General features: G+C 46.7%; 1 protein-coding gene across 4 annotated transcripts in view; it reads left to right on the forward strand.

Annotated features, from left to right (window-relative positions):
- The window catches only part of LOC135909253 (protein FAM107B), a 206046-nt gene that overhangs the window by 86441 nt on the left and 99443 nt on the right, over positions 1–20162 (forward strand). For all 4 annotated transcript variants that reach the window (XM_065441144.1, XM_065441142.1, XM_065441141.1 and 1 more), the window contains one exon: positions 9258–9306. In XM_065441144.1, the coding sequence (XP_065297216.1) occupies positions 9258–9306 (49 nt within the window). The remainder of the gene's footprint in view (positions 1–9257; positions 9307–20162) is intronic.

Here is a 20162-nt window from a genome sequence, read left to right on the forward strand (position 1 = left end):
CGCTGGCCAGCACTGCCTCCCGTTACTCCGCACTTGGATTTATGATTTTTGGGGACTGCTGTTATAAGTTAGCATACCCGTGTGGAGCGATATACAGGGTTTGTTTTTGACCGCATCCCGGACACTTAGCTGCGTATCTGGTGAGGTGCATTTTACTTCGTAGGTTTATAAGTTGGGGAAGGTTTCTGTCCGGAGCTGTCTCAAGTCAGTGCCTCCGCCCTCGTGATTTATGTGGCGGAGGAAGGATATCGTATCCTGGTTCCCCTGTATATAGTGCGCCGATAAAGCCGAGCATTCATTGGAACAGACGGTAGACCTCCTAGTTTGGATTCTTCCCATATAGCAGTTGAACAATCGCAGCGCCAGCGTTCCCTGTGGCAAATTTTGCATGAAACTATGGCTATAAACGTTCGTGTCGATGTTATAACGAAGACTCACGTAGCGCAGACCAAACTCGCCTCGCGGGCGTCGGATGCGCCCCCCCCCCCCCTCCTGCAGCGCTTCAGCAGACCTTCACGGTCGTCACTCTTTTGCGGACCCGTCAAGGAAACGTCCCGTGGCGCGCCCTTGAGCGTTGCGAGCCACTCGCCAGGTTTGGGCTACGTACGCCATTCCGATCCCAGCTCACGCGCGCGGTCGAAGCATGCATATTCTACGTGAGCGATCGCGTTTCGCCGAAACTCGAGCAGCTCGATACGGAGCACGCGTCGTGCATCCGCGCGCGTGCGGCTGCCTCGATTCATCACGTTCCTTATTAGACGCGTAACTGGTTCGGCGTATTGCGCGACCCGGGTACGCATGCACGGGGGCGAGGAGGGGACCGCATACAGAGACGGTGGTTGGATCGGTTCTTGGATCGACTTCGCGAGGCGCTCTTATATGTACGCGGAAGGAAAAGAGCGCAGCTGCCCCGGCGGTGTACGGGCGACTTCGCATTCAGGGTTGGCCGTTCGCGAAGAGACGGCAAATGTGCTCTCGCGCCGGTGGCATAACGAGCCCCTCTTGAAAAGGTTCTCGGAGAGGTGTTTTAAGAGCAACCGAGCGCGTTTCCGCGCATATTTCCTCTACGACGTCTTCTTTCGTAAACTGACATTAGGCAGCGCCGCGAGCACGTTAGCGTGTTGGTCTGCACACGACGCGGTGTGTGGGAGCTATAGCTAGCTGCTAACTGGCGCTCGGCGTTATAGCTGCGCGCACTCGCTAACCTGTGCGCGTTCGGCAGTCGCTGGTCGCGCGTGTAATTGCTTCCATTTTCCTCGATTTCCTCACTCGTGTGTCACTTTGGCTCGACTTGGCTGAGGTAGAAGTACGCGTTCTCGTGGATAAATTGTGCAAAATAAAATAATTATGGTGACTGCAGTCCCTAAGCAATCTCGCGAGCCATGAGAAAGGCCGTTAGTGGGACGACTCAGGTTTAGTTTAGACCTCGTGGATTCTCTAACGTGCGCCCAAAGCGAGGGTACACGTATATGATCTTGCATTCCGTGCCCATCGCACTGCGGCTGCCGCCGCCGGGACTCGAACCCGGGATCTCTTTCTCAGCACCGAAACGCCGTTCGGATTGAGCCACGCATCGCAGTGGGCCTTTTGGTGGAAGTAGTTTCGTGAGTTATGTTCGAACTAAAATATTAATTAATTAATTACCTTACTGCACCTCTGTCTTGAATATCAGGTTGCAGAAGGGGGGGGGGGGAAGCTAAGGTATTTTCTTTTCCTCATTCGGAATGAAATACGCCCCGGATGGCATTTATTTATTTATTTATTTATTTATTTATTTATTTATTTATTTATTTATTTATTTATTTATTTATTTATTTATTTATTTATTTATTTCAGCATAGTAAGCCTTATATTTGTACTTTTCCTACTCGCCGAAGAACTGGAACGAGGTCTCAAATGCAAATGCAGATATGTGACTAATTATCCCATTTGCATGCACTATGTTTGAATAGCTCGTTCATGCACGCGTTTTGTTTAGTATTTCTTTTATTGGTGGGGGCTATACTAATGTATCGGATTTCAAATAACTGCTACACATCTGCGCACATGTTGCAGAAACGCTCTGACGGGCGCGGAGCTTCCCCTGCGTCTCCTCTGGACCGAAATAATGTTACCTCACTCACTCACTCACTCACTCACTCACTCACTCACTCACTCACTCACTCACTCACTCACTCACTCACTCACTCACTCACTCACTCACTCACTCACTCACTCACTCACTCACTCACTCACTCACTCACTCACTCACTCACTCACTCACTCACTGAGCGAGGATTAACTGGCGTTGCACAAAAGGTGCCAACAAATCCTCGGTGTTTCTTTACTCGGTGCTGAAAAAAAATCTAAAGATTGCGAAAAAATGGAGCAATTATCCCCATAATTTCATGGGTAGAAACGGACGGTTTTCATGCATGCTCCGTATCGACACGAAGGGCACAAGTAATCTTGTAGATTTGTGTGTTGTTTTCTTTTCTCTTGTGTATGTAATGTAATGTATGTAAGTTGTGTATGTGTATGTAATGTAATGTATGTAAGTTTATGCGACAGCGACAGCTTCGTTTACACCTAACCGCACGCCTCTCTTAGAGGCTGGTAATCGTGACCACTTGAGGGTGCGAAAGAACGCATTCGTCAAGATTTTACTCTTTCACTGATCCTTATTTCATCCTTCGAAGGACAGCGTCGTCATTTGTTTCCTTGATGTGTGGTGTTGCTAGCGAAAGGTCAAGAGCGGGAAAATGGTGCACTTTCTCACATGTCCGCGAGATGTACTTTCGTAAAGCGGTGTCCTTAGAGTCGACAGTTAAATTAATGAAAAGTTATTTTTTGGTTGCTGTTGTTGTTGTTATTGCGGTGGAGACTTGCTTTGTGGCATAATATGTGGCATAAATTACCGTGTGCGTACTGTAAGGCGTGTGTTGTGTATTTGTGTCATCTCTTGTCATGTACCCAGCGATCATAGCTGGTCATGCAGTGGCTTAAACGTCAAATTGTTAACTGAATGAAGGATGACGATTGCTGAATTGTAACATTTCAGTTTTCTAACAGTTGGAAAACGAACACTGGGCAGTCTCTTACAATTGAAGAAAGGGCAACAAGATAATTTATATTATATCCCTCGTATCTTGACATAGACTAAAGCGGTTCGTCATTGACTCGTTTTCGTCATCTTTTGAAAACGCACCGTTCGTCTGTGACAGCAGGCATATGTCATGGACATAATAGCTGACACATTAGTGGCCGACGTCACATACAGCTCTGTTGTGTTGGGTTCTATTATGCACGGGTTGCAGTGGAGAGATCAGGGCAAACAGATCCGACGAAACTTTCGCGTATTCGGTCTGCAGTCGCCTTACGGCCCTCGGGGTCCGCAAACTTTTGCTTCCGACTGCGAAAAGCTCTCCGTTCGAATACTATGGAAGGAGTTGTGCTCCCTCTTCCTCCGTCCTTACGCCTTGATATATCGCATTCCTCTGCCATTCTGGTTTTTCCTTTATTCGTTCTTTTCTTTTTCCCCTACAATGCGCCTCACTTTTGTGTGGGCACGAAAGGGCTTCGAAACCTCGCTTACGCCGAGTGCTTGCGTGCATCGCCGCAGGGAAACGCCTGTCGACTGGGTCGTTTCCGGCGAATAAGGACAGCTTCGCACGGGCTCAGCACGCACGCACGTCGCGGCCGCGCAGGCGTTACATCGAACGCTCGCCGCGGTCTCCACAATGCTCGATCAGAAAGGCCGTTAGTCTACACCGTGGCGCGGAATAATAATGCAACAGGCTCGAGCGGCTGGGCCTCGTTTGCTCCGGGCCCTGTCCCGGCGGGGTGTCTCCCGCTCAGCGTTGACGCAAACGCTGGCCGAAGCAACGGCGTCAAAATACACGCGGGCCTGGGGAAATCGTCGTTTCATTCGTTGCGGTTCGGCGCGGTTTGTCAGGTGTGTACGCCGCGTTTTCGCTCACTCAAGCCGCCGGTGCGTTCCGCCTTGGTTTACATATTGGGGATGGGAGAACAAAAGGAGAACAAGAAAGAAAGAAAGAACGATTTGGGCTAGAATTCGCACATTATTGTTGCCAAAGTAAGCGTATTATGGCGATCTCAGCTAGGAACTCGGGAGCGAAGTGTACTGATCAAGAAAAACAGCAACCAGGACGATCATTTAGCGCATGCTATCGATTTCATTTATGTTTTGCTTGAAGTGCCGCAATGTGTGCTTATCGTCGTCGTCAGGTGCGCTACAGACGTCGCTTTATAAAAGAAGTTCTAGAGCACAGACAGGTCGTAAGTGCGTTGCGGCTGAAGCGGAGAGAAGTTAGGGTAAGGGAGATGCAAAAAAAAAAAAAGATTGACGGGCTCGCTTGCAATACTACACGGCTGAACGCACGCATACAGTGACACTCATCCCCAAATGTGGAGGTTGGTGGGCGAGTGCAACTCACCCTTTCCCGCCTCCAGCCCTCTCATTTCCGACGATACTTCTAGATGCCGTGCGAAGCAACACCGCGCGCCGTGAGTTTCTCGAAAGAAATTCTCCGAGTTCGAGGGAAGCAGGCTGAAGACGATTGTCTGGCAACCTTCCTACTATGCTAGCTCCAGATGAAAGCGATGACATACTTGAAACGGCGCGTTTACATATACTGATCTCCACGCTCACATACAATGTGCACGACGCCACAACGTTCTAAACGTTCTGTGATCACCGTCCCCAGCATTTCTCACTGTCCACTATTACTTCTGGAGGCGTAATGACATTTCGATTTTACCAGCATAGGTTTCTTATCAACCCTTTCGTCTCGCTTTTCGAGCATCTAACGGCAAAATCTAATGGCATAGTAATGGCTCTCCGGGACCTCTGGACAGTCAGCCTTGGGCGAAACGTAGGGCTGTAAAAACACATTGTGCTATAAAATCAAGTCCAACCCGCGCCATCACTTCAACAGTATATACTCCTCGAATAAGTAATGCGGGTGGTAAGCGCGAGAATACGGTAAGCCGATCAGCAGAAGCGGGAGGGAGGACCGTTACTCTGAGAGCCACCGTGCCGGCTCGTTCACCAGCGAAGGAACAGACCTTGAGCCCAATAACAACGGGACGCCGCCTCCGCCACCGCTAAGCGGAGCTGCGAGCGGATGGCAAGGCACCGTGTGGGTTATAGTACACAGCAGGGGGACGAGCCTGCTTACCTGCGAGTAGGCTGAGCGTGGCCGATGAAGATTGTGTTGTCGAAAAAACTGGCCGGCGTTCGATTTGACCCCCAAACGAGCGAGATGAGAGGTCTCGCCCTAGTACCAGATACGTTGCGTTCTGTACTATCATCGAGGCGAGTCGATCTGATTGGGCGCAAGGCCGTCGTTTTGCGAGGTGAAAGGCTCGCTGGAAATGTATAATTCTCGTGTTCGTAAACTGCCAATCACGTGGCTCTTTCTTCGTTGCTTGTTTGTATCCGTGTTCTGGAGGACTCCTTGGAACTTTTTTTTTTGTTTACTACGCGTGTACACGCACACATTACAGTAATATAGCCATCGCTTCCGGGACTGCAGACTTCTTTACGGCCCATCTTTTCTGTCCTCCGCTGTAGGGTAGCTGACGGGGTGAAAGCGTTATTAGCCTCATTGCCTTTTCTTATCTCTCCCCCTATCTCTCCAGTCCTCACATGAACTCTCGTTATTTCTTCCTGTTTTTTCTCTTGCTTTACTCCTTCACGATTCTTTGCCAACGCACTTTGCGAGCGTGTGTATGCAGTGTTAGGTAGGTTGTATTCATGTCGTCCCTGTATGGATACGACCATTCCGGTTAATATACGTTTGATTTCATCGTGTGAATATATATACATATATATATATATATATATATATGGTATATGGGGAATGGTGAATGGGGAGGGGGGGGAGAGAATGTGACTGCTTTCTAGAAGTCCTTGACGGACCAATGCTCACGACAAAGGAAGGCGTCGGCGCTTTTTCGTGTCAGGTTCCCATGTCATTCAATAACTTCGCGGCGGCGTCCGTGACCGCTAAAGCTGACGTCACAGTGGCCTGCGTCCGTTGCCGACGTGTGAAGTTGCGTGCGAGGCGAGGCCTTTCTCATTCTCAATTTCTTTTTTTTTTCCGCCCCTCGCATTCGCACCGACTATACATTCGGCGCACAACCTCGTCGTTGACCTCCCTCCAATTCGTTTATACACTTCGCTGGATAATTAGCCGTTGTAATAATGTTCACTTTCCGCGTAATTCCGCCTGTTGTCGACGAACTGATAGACCGAGCTGCTAGGGAAGAGAAGGAAAGAAAAGCAAAGATACAGACAGAGCGTCGGAACATGTGATATTGCAAGAGGAAGTAATTATGCGTGTTCGAAGGTGCCAACGCGACTAGCTGCGATGAAGGAAGTGGTACTAGGCGTGCAAAGCCAGCCGGTTTGGTCAGAAGCGGGAGTCTTGTTTTGCCGCTACGAACAGTGCGCGTAGTATTCGTGCATCCAGGCAGGTCTAAGAACTCGCGTCCGCGCTAATTTCGCGCAACACTGCGCTAAAGTGGGTATGCTGACGCGTCGGAAATCACAAGATGAATTGTGTTCTCTTAGGGGAAAATAATTGTGCGACGGTTGTTCGTTCACAACGTATCGATTTTCAATGCGCTAAAACGCTAAACCTTCTCTCGTTTGTGAATTTCCGCGTGTTGGTAAACATGAAGACAGTTCGAACCGATACGACTGGCAATGTAGATATGTTAGAAAGTGAATGTTAGACCACTTGTTCTGTCTCTCCTGACTCGACCAAACAGTGTATAGGTGTAGCCTCCAGTACGCTGCACAGAACTTAAGAGAGCAAAATATGTGTCGAGAAGAGAGAGCTTTACGGCTGCCCGCTTGGTTTTTCTTCGCGTCGATTTGCCTTGCTGCTGCTGCTGCTGCTGCGGTCGACGCAAGAATGAACGGTCCCCGCTTTGCGGAGGAATTTCTTGGCCGGTTACCAAAAAGCATACGCCCTCTATCTGATGGTCGCGTTTCTTTTGCGCGTACCCCTTTTCCTTCCAGGCCTCTGCGGCGTAGTTGTGCCCAGCTCCGTGTGGCGTCTTTGGCTGGCCAGGGCGTCTATTTTTGTCGAGCGGACGACGAAATCGCCCCTCTACGACGCGTATCGTTCTTGTTTGATCCGTAGGTGCTTACCCTATGGCTACGCATTTGTATGCGTACAGCGTACGTGTTGAAGCGCATATATATTGCTTTTTTTGTCGTTTCTGGATGGCGATGATCTTCTCTGCTCTGCGTTTCGCCTCTTCTGTTCCGTACCATCCGTGACTCTGCTTGTCGTAGGGCCGGACCACAGCGAGAGAGATTTTGTTTGTGATGTGGTTTGTGAAGCGTTGCTGTTCATTGGTTCGTGTAGTATTTCATTACGCCACAGACTTTGCGAACCGAAATTATGATAGTAGCGTATGTCAGAACTGAAGTAAACAGAAGTTAGTGTACTCCGATCACTCGTTCATTTTACATACATACATACATACATACATACATACATACATACATACATACATACATACATACATACATACATACATACATACATACATACATACATACATACATACATACACACACACACATACATACATACATACACACACATACATACATACATACATACATACATACATACATACATACATACATACATACATACATACATACATACATACATACATACATACATACATACATACATACATACATACATACATACATACATACATACATACATACATACATACATACATACATACATACATACATACATACATACATACATACATGTGCATTTGAGCTCGATCGAGACACAGGTACTGTTATCTTCAAACTGTTGTCCCGCTCTGTCATCAAACCGACGTGTCTTTCTAACCTATCGGTCGCTGTATCGGCCGATATACGAGGTCCGAACAAACGCCTAGCGCGTAGTGTGCCCATCTCGAGAAGCCCCACTGCGCCACACCTTCAACGACGGACGATAAGAACCGAGCTCGCCGAGCGATGTCGTGGCACACGGCCAACTACAAGACTGGGGCACACGGGAAATTTTTCGAAGTATACACGCGGTTTAAACCAACGTAAACAACAAACACTCGTGGCGGGAATTGTCCACAACTCCCTTCAACGAGGCCGTATAATTTCAGCGGAGCATTTTTTTACCTGCTTCTCACTTTATACTTTGTACTTACACTTTGAGACTTTATAGCCGGAGACCGGTTCTCGATCGAGGCTGCCACGGGGCGAATTTACGTGCACCGCTCGGTGTTTGTGCGGTGTTTGCGATCGTCTCAAGGCGCGCCGGCGTCTCGCCTCACGCGTGGTCCCGCTTATCGAAACTCCAAATCTCTCGGCTAATCTGCGTTTTCCACCCGCCGCGCAGATCTTGATTACCGGTCCTCCGCCTTGTGGCGTGAGCTCGGCAGCGAAGGGCTGTAGCTATAGGTACGACCCGACACTGCTGCATACACGCATGTATACGCTGTATCTTTGCACTGTGGTGGCACGGCGCCGGCTATCTCGTTTACCGTTGCTGTGCGTGACATCTGGCAGCCTGATGGAATCGTGATACGTATACGCTATTTAAATGGCGGAAGAACGACCGTTTTATCCCCGTTTTTTTCGCGTTTCCATGTATCGCGCGCCCTTGCGGGGGTTCAGGACGATCGGGCTGCGACACGAGGAGGACAGGCGCACGATTGCTACATACACCTGTGCACTTGATTAGCCATATATGCTACTGTAAGATGCGAAAAACCCTGGCAAAACATCGGCTTGGCCTTTCGTCGTGTTTGCGCATTGTTAAGCTAGAATTGCGCAAGTGTGTGCATGCGGCGGTCGCGGTCACGCGGAACAGCACGCAGACGGTATACGTCTATTATATATAGCGCACTACGCGAGGTCATTTCAGTGGCGAGTGGCTGCTCTGCTTGCAAAATTAAAATAGATTTTTTTTTTACTGTTGTGTTTGTGCTCATTCATTGTATGTTCGCGACAGAAATCTGGTCGACGAATTCCTTTTGTCGCACATGCGTGCTTGCTTGCATGAACGACGCTGTGTATAAGCGTAGATGTAAATGCGTCTCATGCGAAGTGCATGTGACAAGCTATTCCATGTCCAAACGAGCCGTTAAATTAGTTCTAGTTTATTCCTCTTCTTCCTGTTTTCCTATGTTTATTTCATTATCATGGATCTCGATCGTTTCCTAAAGTCACGCTGTGTCTTGCTTTCTCGCAGGCTTCTAATCGAAACCGGCATCAACAAATGACGCCGAAACGAGCGCAAGGTAAGCGTTTCCGTCTTTTTTTTTTTGCTTGTTGCCTTTTGTTGTTGAATGTGTAGACACGCCGAGATGCAATGCGAGGACGAGGACGTACAGGGCAGATCCTTAACTATCGCCGATTTCTATAAATACATTCATTCAGCTGAACGAGCGTTTTGATTAAGCGGCACATACGTAATGCCATACGCTAAAGTGAACGTCGTCACAGAAGGAGCACGTATGTAGAAAACCCCTCGGTAGCAAACCGTACAAATATCGACATGGAAACGGAGCCCTATTGCTCAAGGATATAATAAACAATAAAGAAGAACGGTACTGAATTGAGTCAGTTGGTTCAAGGCTAAGACGAGCTTAACAGCCTAACTGACAACGAAAGCAAGAGCATAGATCCTTCTGGCAGGTGACTTCCTATATTGTTCCTCAGCCCCCTTGGTGTGGTCGATACGGCGCGCTGCAGGTTATGTGTATATGTGTTTTAATTTGTCTGAACGTGCACCGCAATACTTGCAGCCTCACATGCGGGAAAATAAAGCTCAGTTGATAGTTCAGCGACATCGATGTGCCGTCTCCGTTTTGTCCCGCGAGTTCAACTCAGCTGCTTAACTCCCCTTATTTGAGAAAAGGAATGCTGGGGATTTTTCTTCCTTCAGATGTACGATACGATTGTACGTCTGTCGTTTCTTTAACGGTTGACACTATTTCTCATTCTTTTCTTGTGTGTGTGTCTACGTGATAAAATCAAGAAAGCGGCACATTATCGCTTCTGTAACGTGTCTATTACAACTCAGCCTGCTCTTAATCAGCGGACCCAGCGACTCCGAGCGGACACACCATGGTCGAAGCCGTCTGTGTTTTGATTGTACAACGTTACACTCCCCCTTTGCAGAGCGGAAGTTAACATTGCCAATTTCTATGCTGTCGTTTCCCAGCGCGAGTCATGAACAGCGACCAATTTAAGAACTTGCACAGAAGTAGAGGTTCAGTTGTTAAGTTACAGTAACGAGATCATTCGTCTCGGAAAAAAAAAATGAAGATTGCTGAAGCTTCCTGTTATGAGCTACAGTGTGGTGACGCGTTCGAGCTGCACTGGGGCTTTCGAGAACTTCCTCCGACTTACTGCTTTTGTGCGACGGATCAAATGAACGAGGAAGCGCTCCACGACTTCGACGGCAGCCTATTACGACGAGGAGGTCTGCTGTTTCAACGCATCTAACGGCTCGGCGCAAACACGTCAGCGCCGGAGGCGCCTGTCGCTTTATCGCATTACAACGCTCGACTTCCCGAATGCAGAACGGAAGTCTGACTGCGTCAATTCCTGCACGGTCGTTTTTGCAGCGTGGGTGTACTGCGGCCGCTGCTGGTATCGGAAAGGATGTCGGCACTTGCGGAGGGTCGCGAGAAGCGCGTGATCTCGTTAAAGGCGCGCTGAGTGAATTTCACGCGTCGAGCTAAGTGGGCTCAATGAGTGAGCTGGCGGCGTCTGAGCGAGGGAAGCTTTAGAACACCGCCCACGGGGAAAGGCGGAGAGAGAGAGAGAGAGATAGAGAGGCTGGCTGTGTTGTGAGAGAGCTGCCCTTGACCTGCTACACTCTTTACTCAGCTGCGGTGGCGTTGTTCTCGCGAGCAGTATGTACTGGGTTCCGCAGTGAGCACTTTGAGTGGAAAGAGCGAGACATAAATAGAGAGAGAGAGAGAGAGATACGATAAGGGGAAGGAAGGAAAGCAGGCAGTTCATCTAGACTGTCCAGTTCGCTACCCTACACGTGAAGAAGGGGATGCGGGAGTGAAAGAAAGAGAGAGTGGAAGCCACCATGTAGGTGTCGGGCTCCGCTCTTCGAGAGAAGCCGTGCTCGAGGCTGTGCTCACGGCTCTGCTCAAGACTGTGCGCTCGAGACTGAGCACACGGCGCTCTGCGTGGGACACGTGCGTTTGCACGATTTGTGCTGCGTCGATTTCGCTGCGTGACCGCTCTTCTTTTATTTCTTCCCACAGTCGCATGTAAAAACACTGTGTCGAATAAAAGAAATAAAAACAAGAATATATAAGACGTTGTTACAAGACGTCGTCTTGGTAATGTAGTGGAATAACTCCGCCTTGATATCAGTAATATGTGTTTTATGTGTCGTATGTTCTTTGTGCATCAATTCATTTATCATGGCATTCACGCGCATTGAACCAGCATGGTAGGCGTGCAGGCAGGCAAACCTCTCCAGTTTTCATTAAAGAGCCTCTCTCTCTCCCTCACCTTAAGGGCGTTCGTTTCATTTTAGTTTTATTCTTACATTTTAGTTTTACCCTTACATTTTAGTTTTTTTTAATTAATATTGTTATACTTTTGTTGGTGTTCAGAAAGATATATTGCGTGGAAATATTGAGACTTTGTTTTAAATAATCGCTTTCCTTTAGTTTCGTCAAATAATCTTTCTTAATCGTCTTAATCGTAGTAACACAGTGAAAAAATATCCTCACTCATAAAACAAAAGAAGAAAACTCGGAATACGCGAGAAAAGTATTTTTCAAGTTGAAACGAAAATAATTTGTAACAGCTTAGATCCGTTTATGGGCATAATAAAGTATTTCTTGTCAACGCACAAAATAGAAGATACAGAACATGCATAACATTATGCATTTGGTAATGGGATAGAAGCACACCTGCATCTGAAAGCTTGGAAGCTCTTGTGCTTTGAAAAAACAAACATTTGTTTAATTTGCAGAAATGTGTAAAAGCTTTCTTGTTACATGCACTTCATACATAAATATCTTACTGATACACTTAACATTTGAGCACAGGAGGTAGTGAACTTGATAACAGAATGCAGCAAAACTTATTTAAGAAATGTATAGCTTATCTATTGTTGTTTTAATGAAGTAAAGATAAGCTTTGCTTCCTCGCCCCGTTCTCACTCTTGCTTTCTACAGTATCTTCGCCGCACTGCACTTGCGTATGGCAGTGAAAACATAGTGCAGAACAATATTGGGAATCAAGTTTCTCTCCCTTCCCGGCTTTCATTTTCGTGGGTGATATTTTCGACAGTTTTCGGAACTCAATTGAAAAGATAAATTACTTGTTCAAGCATAAAATCTCACATCATGGTAGTGTCGAAATATTACAAGGATTTAGGGATGCCTTTTGTAGTGAGCAGTCGTGAGTTATTCAGAGCATAGAAAAAAAAATAATCGTACATTAACGCACCGCACACGTTTGAAAATTATCAACAACGAAATTAAACCTCGAATTACTCAACAATCTCGAAATTTCTCCTGTGAGCAATCCAGTTATCGAGACCAGAAAAGTATTCGCATTGCCACTGATATTCCACGGCAGCTGAACATTTGCAACGCCAAAATTAATCTCTTGTAATCGTTGTATGAAATACTATGCATGACTAAACCGATCGCGTAGAGAGGTTATGATGAGTCAGGAAGACACTGGTTTGTTTGTATACGAGTTCAAACAATGATGCTGTGTAGGGTGTACCAGCTAGCGTTAGCCAAGCTATTCAACAACAACAACAACAACAAAAGTTGAGAAAACACGGTCTTAGACAAGATGTTAAGGCTTATGGTGTACGGTCGTCAGAGTTCTGACGACAGAACACCGTAGGTATTAGAAGTGTTTCTTGTACCGTCTCTTCTTATCTTTTTTTTTTTCGTTGAACAGCTTGGCTAAAGTTAGCTGGGAGACTCTGTGTATTCAGCTCAGAAGCCTCGGAACCTTAGTATAATAAAAAAAAGCATTTCACTTGTGTTTATCGTCGGGAATAATCATTCCGATTTCGAGCTTTGCTGGCTTTTTCCGTTTTTACGGATATATTTTTACGTCTGCTCATAAAGGGATGCGACGTGCGCTATCGCTACGGCGAGATCTCTCGAGATCCTGGTTGGACCAGTTCCAAGAGGCCCTGTTCGCGCACAGGAAAGCTCTATTAATGTTTTCACACCCAATTGTCCGATGTGTACAGCAAAAGCATCTTTTTTTTTATTTATTTAGAACTCCTTCATTGATGCCTACAACGCCGTTTTCGACTCCTGCGACCTGAATTTAATCGCATACACACGCTGTACCGAATTACATTTCTATGTTTTTGGTCAACAACGTAGCTCTATAAACCCTTGCGACCTAGCTATTAGTTATCGGGAATGTAGTGTGCAAGGGTACCTCTGCATTCTGTTGCACAAAACGAAATAAATAAATTACTCTTAAGCACGTACCAATATTACAAACTGCGAAAACACGTCTGCTATCTGACGTTTATACGTCTGTTGGCATATGTTACCTGCACAATTCTCACCATACCACAATAGCGAAGAAAAAAAAAGAAACCTAGGTCTAACTGCCCGAAACTGCACGGCCTAAGAGGGCTGCCGTATATAGAGAGTGCCGTATCAGTTTCTTATCACTTGGGCTTCTTTAGCGCTCACATAAAGTTAAGTACACGTGCTTTTTTATTTATTTTCTTTATTCAAATTTCTTTTTGTCTTGTTTTTCATTTCGTTTTTATCGAATGCGGTAGCGCGAGCCGGGATTCGCACCCGCGGCTTCGGCTTCATGCTCATCAGCAGAACACTATGGCGACTGAGATCTTAGAAAAAAAAAAGTCAAGGCCATCCCGCCCTCCGAAGATGGATGACTAACGGAAGTATAAACATCGTGGTAAGCAGACATGTGGTAAAGACTTTACTGGCATCACTCATTATCACTTAATAACGACAGTCACAATGGCTTTGTGGTCGCTATGATACATACTGACCGGCATACTCGCTACTGCAGACACTTATCTTTGATAATGTCAAATCGATACACGTACGCCGCTGAGTGGTCGGTTGGGCTGGATCCGTGTGGCGTCGCAAGCGATATGTCTGCAACACAAAACGCGTAAACCACTCCCATTTTGGTCCCGACACATCCGCATATGAAATCACCGACAACGACTACAGCGGTAGTGTCATCACAAATAAGCCACGAAAAGTGAGTAGCCATGAATGTGACGGGGCTATGCGCCATTGCATTTTTCGTTTGCTTGCTTACAGGTGTATCAGCCATTGATTATGATAGTTCTTGTGTGCGGACACGAAAATTCTATGGTACCCTCGTCATATACAGCACCGTTAAAGATCTTCACGAACAAGAGCACTCAATGCGGTTTGTTCATAACATTGCCTTGAATATGTACAGTTTCCGTTTACGAAACATGAGCAGTGGCCTACTGGGGTTCTATACTATATAGCAGTACTGAGAGCGTATTTCATTAGTACGCGAAAATATCATTGACGTTTCCTCAGCTATAGACCAAAGTTAGTGAAATGCGTGCTCGTTTAAATGTCGTTTCCTTGTGCCTCTGCTTTCTCTAATGAACGATTACGTTCATCGCTCGGCTGTGCAAGCTTTATATGCCCACTTTCGTCGTTATTTCTCTCTCTCTCCTCCCTCTTTATTGCCTTTTTTGTTCCTCCTCCTCCTCCTCCTCCTTCTTTATATTATCTTTTTCCCTACCGTGTCGGCGGCGGTGTTGCAGAGTGCAGTAAAAGCGATCGGAGAAAGTCAGTGGCTGCGGCCCACGAATTGCTCACGTAATCGTGTTTTTTTTTTTTTTTTTGCCGCTACACTCTGTTATGCGCGCGTTACGAGGAAGTCGAACGGCCGCCGATAGGCACCGCGGCGGCGGGCGCTAGCTGGGGCCAAATCGCGGAAGGCTTTCCGATCTATTTTATATGTGGGTCGACGTTTATGTTCGTAACGTTGCCTTCCTCGTCTGGCTGCTGGGTAGCCGCTGGTGCCGGATTATGAAATGGCCGCTTCCTTCCTTCCCCGTCTACTCGCCAGGGGTCGTTGGGTGCCATTCGTCCCATCATACCTAATCTTGTCCGGTTCCTTGCTTTTGTGCCTCTATATAAAGATGCCTTAGGCGGTTTTGATGTGTACGTGGAGTCGAAGTCCTACGCTTTGTCGTCAGCATTATCAGGATCTATCGTGACAGGTTTAATACATAGTGAATTGAATTCTTTATTAATGTGTCCAAGAAGTAGCGTACAAACTTTATAGTAATTTGGTGCACAAGGACAAAAAAAAAGAACGAGGTACAAACAGGGAATAAGAACAAAATGCACACTTAGAGGAGTAATTCAATACTGTCTTCAAAAGAAAATATGACATCGTGAACTATAGGAACACATGGTTCCGCCGAAATCGCCCTTCCGGCAAATAAAAAAAAACGAATAGATTGAAATGAAATCGGAGATTAAAAATACACATGAACACACTTTTTAGGTCATACAATGTAGGTTCGTATCTCTATTACAGTGTTTGCTGGAAAATCACCACGGTTGGTGAGAATTGTACATTCACGTATGTACGGTCTGACGTGTCAAAAACAACTAATCACCTAATACAGAGTGTCCATGGAACGTGCGTAACTCTTTCTGGTTCGAATTTTGTCATTCAATTGAAACACTTCTGCGCACCACTGAATGACGAAAAAGAGGCAATAATGAAGAAATAAATTCCCAGTGGAGCTTCTGGCAACATATGGCATGCTTTTCTCATTAATTCCCTGTCAATAAAAAAAGGTGTGTCCCATAACTTCCATATCAAATAACCCCTTATGAAACATAAGAGATCACATTTAGGAATCCGTATGTTTCCATACATGTCATGTGGAATTATTGGATATGAGAGTTAAGGGGCATATGGATTCGTTCGACAGGGTTGCGGACAACTCAAAGTGTTGGATGCAGGGTATGCTTCTTCGGACTTCTTAATTCACAATCATAATAGTGGGACGTACGAAATTATTTGAAGACCATATTTGAACCCCGCAAGGCGCGTTATCTACCTTAGGAACAGGCTCCAAAGATACGACACAGAGGCCTAAGCTCAGCGTGATGAGTCGCGTGGACAAATTGTGGAATATCAGGGGGTGTAGCATGTTTATGTGCGCCACCAAGTAGACAAATTATGAAATTATATTTGTCTTATGTGGGTTGCTGTGGAGAGATTGTAATAAAGTGTACCTCGGCTTCTCTGTTTTTTCGGTTCTGCAGCAAAATAATAATAATACTTGATGAATGGCACTGAAACTAATAAATATAACAGCGTCGCAACGGAGGGCTCACTCGACATCTAACGTCTGTCTATAACGCTAACGGCATGATCTGTATAAGTTGTAGTCTCCGTTCATTGGTGCAAGAGTCTTCTACGTACAAAGTGGATGGCAGGTCCAAACACTGGATGGTCTGTCCAAGTTTAGTCCGCATTAGAGGGCATAAAAAAATGCGTCACCTCACACGTAACTGTAGAGGGCTGTATGTGTCAAAAACGCTGATCTAACCCTAGCGTTTACTAAAAAGTCATTTAATAATATGTCTGCCGTATTTTGCCGAAGATGGCTCGCTGACCAGTCCCAAGTAATTTTTGCATTGTACAGGGGGCGCTTACGTTCTTCTTTCTGCGGCGCATGTTGGGCGCATAAGAAGCACGTAGTAGACGTTCTGAGTGACATGGCCGCAACAGCACTGAGGAGAAGTGGAAGAGGCGGGGGAGTTGCCGAAAGAGAGCAACCAGCAAAGTAACCTTTAAGCTGAGCCACGAATCAGCACTATGCTGGATCTACTGGCAAACTTTTTGTCCGTGTGTTTGTTTCTTTTCGCTAGCGCTTACATGAAAAATAATCAAAGCTCTTCCTTCCCTTCTTTTTCTTTCCTTCTTTTTTCTTTTTAGGGACCTATATATGTCTCGATATCTCGCGTTCGTTCAGCTTAACACGGAAGTGAAGGCGGCTCTTGTGGCCTACGTAAATTCACGCTAACAGGAAAAGTTGTCGCCGACGCCTAGAAACACCCTAGCTCCCCCCGCTCGCTATGCTTCTATCATACGTACCAGCCACAGCGAATTGCTATACGTTCCGCCCCGCTAAAGACCGAGCAACACCCTGGCGGGCGTAGGGGTCAACAGCTCGAGGTTTTATAAGGGGACGCATTGTTCGTCTGCATCGTACATGGAGATGGTGCGTTCAGAGTAAGATATATAAAGACTGAAGATAAACAGACTCCGGTTCGAGCAAGCAGTAGCGCGTGTGGAGTGTGCGTGAGTTTGTATAAACGCCGGGCGTCTGCAGACGAGCGGGGAGCAGACGACACGCGTTCAGCAGACGGCAGGCTTGTGTGTGAGCGCTTGAGTGCGCGTTTGCTTGTGCGTTTGTGTTTGATCGTGCGTGTTTGCACCATCGTGGGCTCTCTATCCTTCACTTGCTCGCGCCCGGCACGCTATACAAGCGATGCCCTTGGTCCCGTTCGAGCTTCTCGTCCCTGTCGGGACCACCCTCGTATGAAGTAGCCCTGACTAAACGGCCCCAATTGGGGCGGAAGCAGGGAGCGCCCCGTGCCGTCTGCTTCCACCCACCTCTCTCTCACTTGGTGCACGGTGCAAACACGCTGCGGCTTTGAGATTGACCAGAGCGCTCGCGGCCGTAGCTGCTGACTTGCGCACTCGTTGTGCGGTCTTCATTGTGGTTGGTTCACGTGCACCAATTTTTCCTGCCCTGTGCCACTCTTGCTCACAAGCATACGAATGTGACTACAATAGAGAATGCAGCGGGTCTCATCAATTCACTGTAACCGAATAATGATCAATTTGCGACACCCAGAATTTTTCTCTTTTTTTTCGGTACAGGCTTGACTGTTTTTCTCAACGAAGGTGTAAGGTATTTGCACACGAAAGGGTGGTTTTCACTTACGTCGAAACTCCACATGCGCCTGGAGGAACTCACTCGCCATATATATTTACGCCTACTTTTGCCCTACTTTCTGTTCAACCGTCGTACATCCATAATGTGCATCCCTCTATGGCAGAAAATGTGCTGCTCGCAGAGAGAACAATGTCAGTCGAGACCACGCGGATAGGTTGAACTGTGTGTGCGTGTGAGTGCATGTGTGCGAGTGCTTGTGCGTGTGTGTGCGGTTCTTCATTTCGTTCCATTCTAAATCGTGCACTTTCTCTTGCATCGCTCTTGCTCCACAAGCTTTTTTTTTTTCACTCATCTAAAAGCGTATTATAACGGCACCTCTAACGAAGTTTAGTTCTCCATTGTTCAACGGACCAAGATAAATGTTCGTAGCACAATGCCGTCCCTGTTAAAACTTGGCCAGAAACTAAGCGCTAGGAATGACTTCGATGCCCTCAGCCTTGCTTTAGCCGACGTGATCATGATACATCGGGATTACGACATTGACTGTCGCCGTTTCGTGTACAATACACTTCCTTCTTTCCGCTGCATTAACCTTTCCCCTCGTGCAACATGTCGCCGTTGGTATAACATGCACGCCTGTTTGTTCACTGATGCTTGCCGCAGATGAGGCGAGAGGAAAGGTACTTTCTGCCTCCAGTCTTCTCCCTTGCATAATAGCAAGAATACGGCCATGCTCACTAGATAAAAAGAACAGACTTCAATAATGACTCTCTCACTCTGTATCGCACCAGGAAAAAGAAAAGGCGTCGTAGACAACGGTCAGCTGCTGCGTCAGTGTATGCAGCGTCGTCATACTTCCATTAGTGTTCGTCTGATTTGCGGAACTGAAGCATGGCGACGCTGTTATTCCACTGCACCAATCAGCTGCGCGGCCGGCTGTACGGGACCTGACGAGAAGTGTCTAAGGTGGGCTACACCTCAAATCGGCGCCGACCGTGTGTTGGACAAAGGCCCGCGCTTTTAAAGTTAAGTCGCCATCCGCGTCGTCTCGGCAAAGGCCAAACAAAGCTTTATATCATGTTCGAGTAGGTATTCGAGAGTGTTCTGGCAGGGCTAGCAATCTCGTGAAAGGCAGATCAAATTCTCATTATCGCCACTATCATTAGCGCCAATAGCGCTGCACGAGCTCCGCGACAAGTCGGATACAAATAATTCAAGTCCTGGTACAAGGTATACGGCAACTGCTGCACACTCCGCTCGCTGCTTTGAGAAGTAGAACAATGTGTGTTACGTGCTGAATTAATCGGTCCAGATTAACATCAACGTGTAACATAATCGCATTAATGAAGCTACAGTCGAGCCGCCGCCATGTCTCTATCCACGATATGATAGCGCCGCGTTTCTAAGGTTTTGAACAACATAACACCTCTATAATTACGCCGGTAATGTTAAGTGCACGATGTCAATTAATGCTGCTCCGTGATTCGGAAAGCAGGCCAAGCGAGAGCGTGCCGCACCCACCTTCTATACGCCGACGTAGAAAACGAGAACGCTCTCGAAAGCGCTTACTGTGACCGATACAGTTCACGAATTGAGACATTTTCTTGAACAGACTCGCTCTTTTCTATTACCAAGATTGGATGAAATGCGAGCACGAGAAAAAAAAAAAGAAAGAAGACTGAGCATGGAGGAAAGTCCTTGCTACGTAAAACTGAGTGTGAGACTGAGCGTATATTTCCCTTTCCACAATCGTCGTCGCATATGTCGCTGGTGTGATTCAATAAAACACGCTTAGTTTAGGGCTGAAGCTCCTTTAGCGCCCGTGGTTCCATAATGAGTATATACCGAATGCAGTTTCACCTAATTATAAGCGTAGATCGCTGGGTACATTCCAACAGACACCACAACACACTGCTTGAATTCATACACAATAGCACACTTATAATGCACGCCAAACGTGCATTATAAGTGTAAGTGAAGTAAGTTATAAGTAAGTGAAGATTTGCATTGAAGCAAATCTTCATTGCAGTAAGAAAAAAGCACAGCTCTTATACATTGTCTCTCCTCGTTGGTTTTTCATTCCGGCATCAGTACCTGCTTCCTTCTGTCCAGCGTTTTATCCCTGCATGGGTACGGTATTCCGCTCTTGGGTTTACTAAAGCCTAAATGTGACAA

Source organism: Dermacentor albipictus, chromosome 5 (genome assembly GCF_038994185.2).
Source record: "Dermacentor albipictus isolate Rhodes 1998 colony chromosome 5, USDA_Dalb.pri_finalv2, whole genome shotgun sequence".
Taxonomy (NCBI): Eukaryota; Metazoa; Arthropoda; class Arachnida; order Ixodida; family Ixodidae; genus Dermacentor; species Dermacentor albipictus.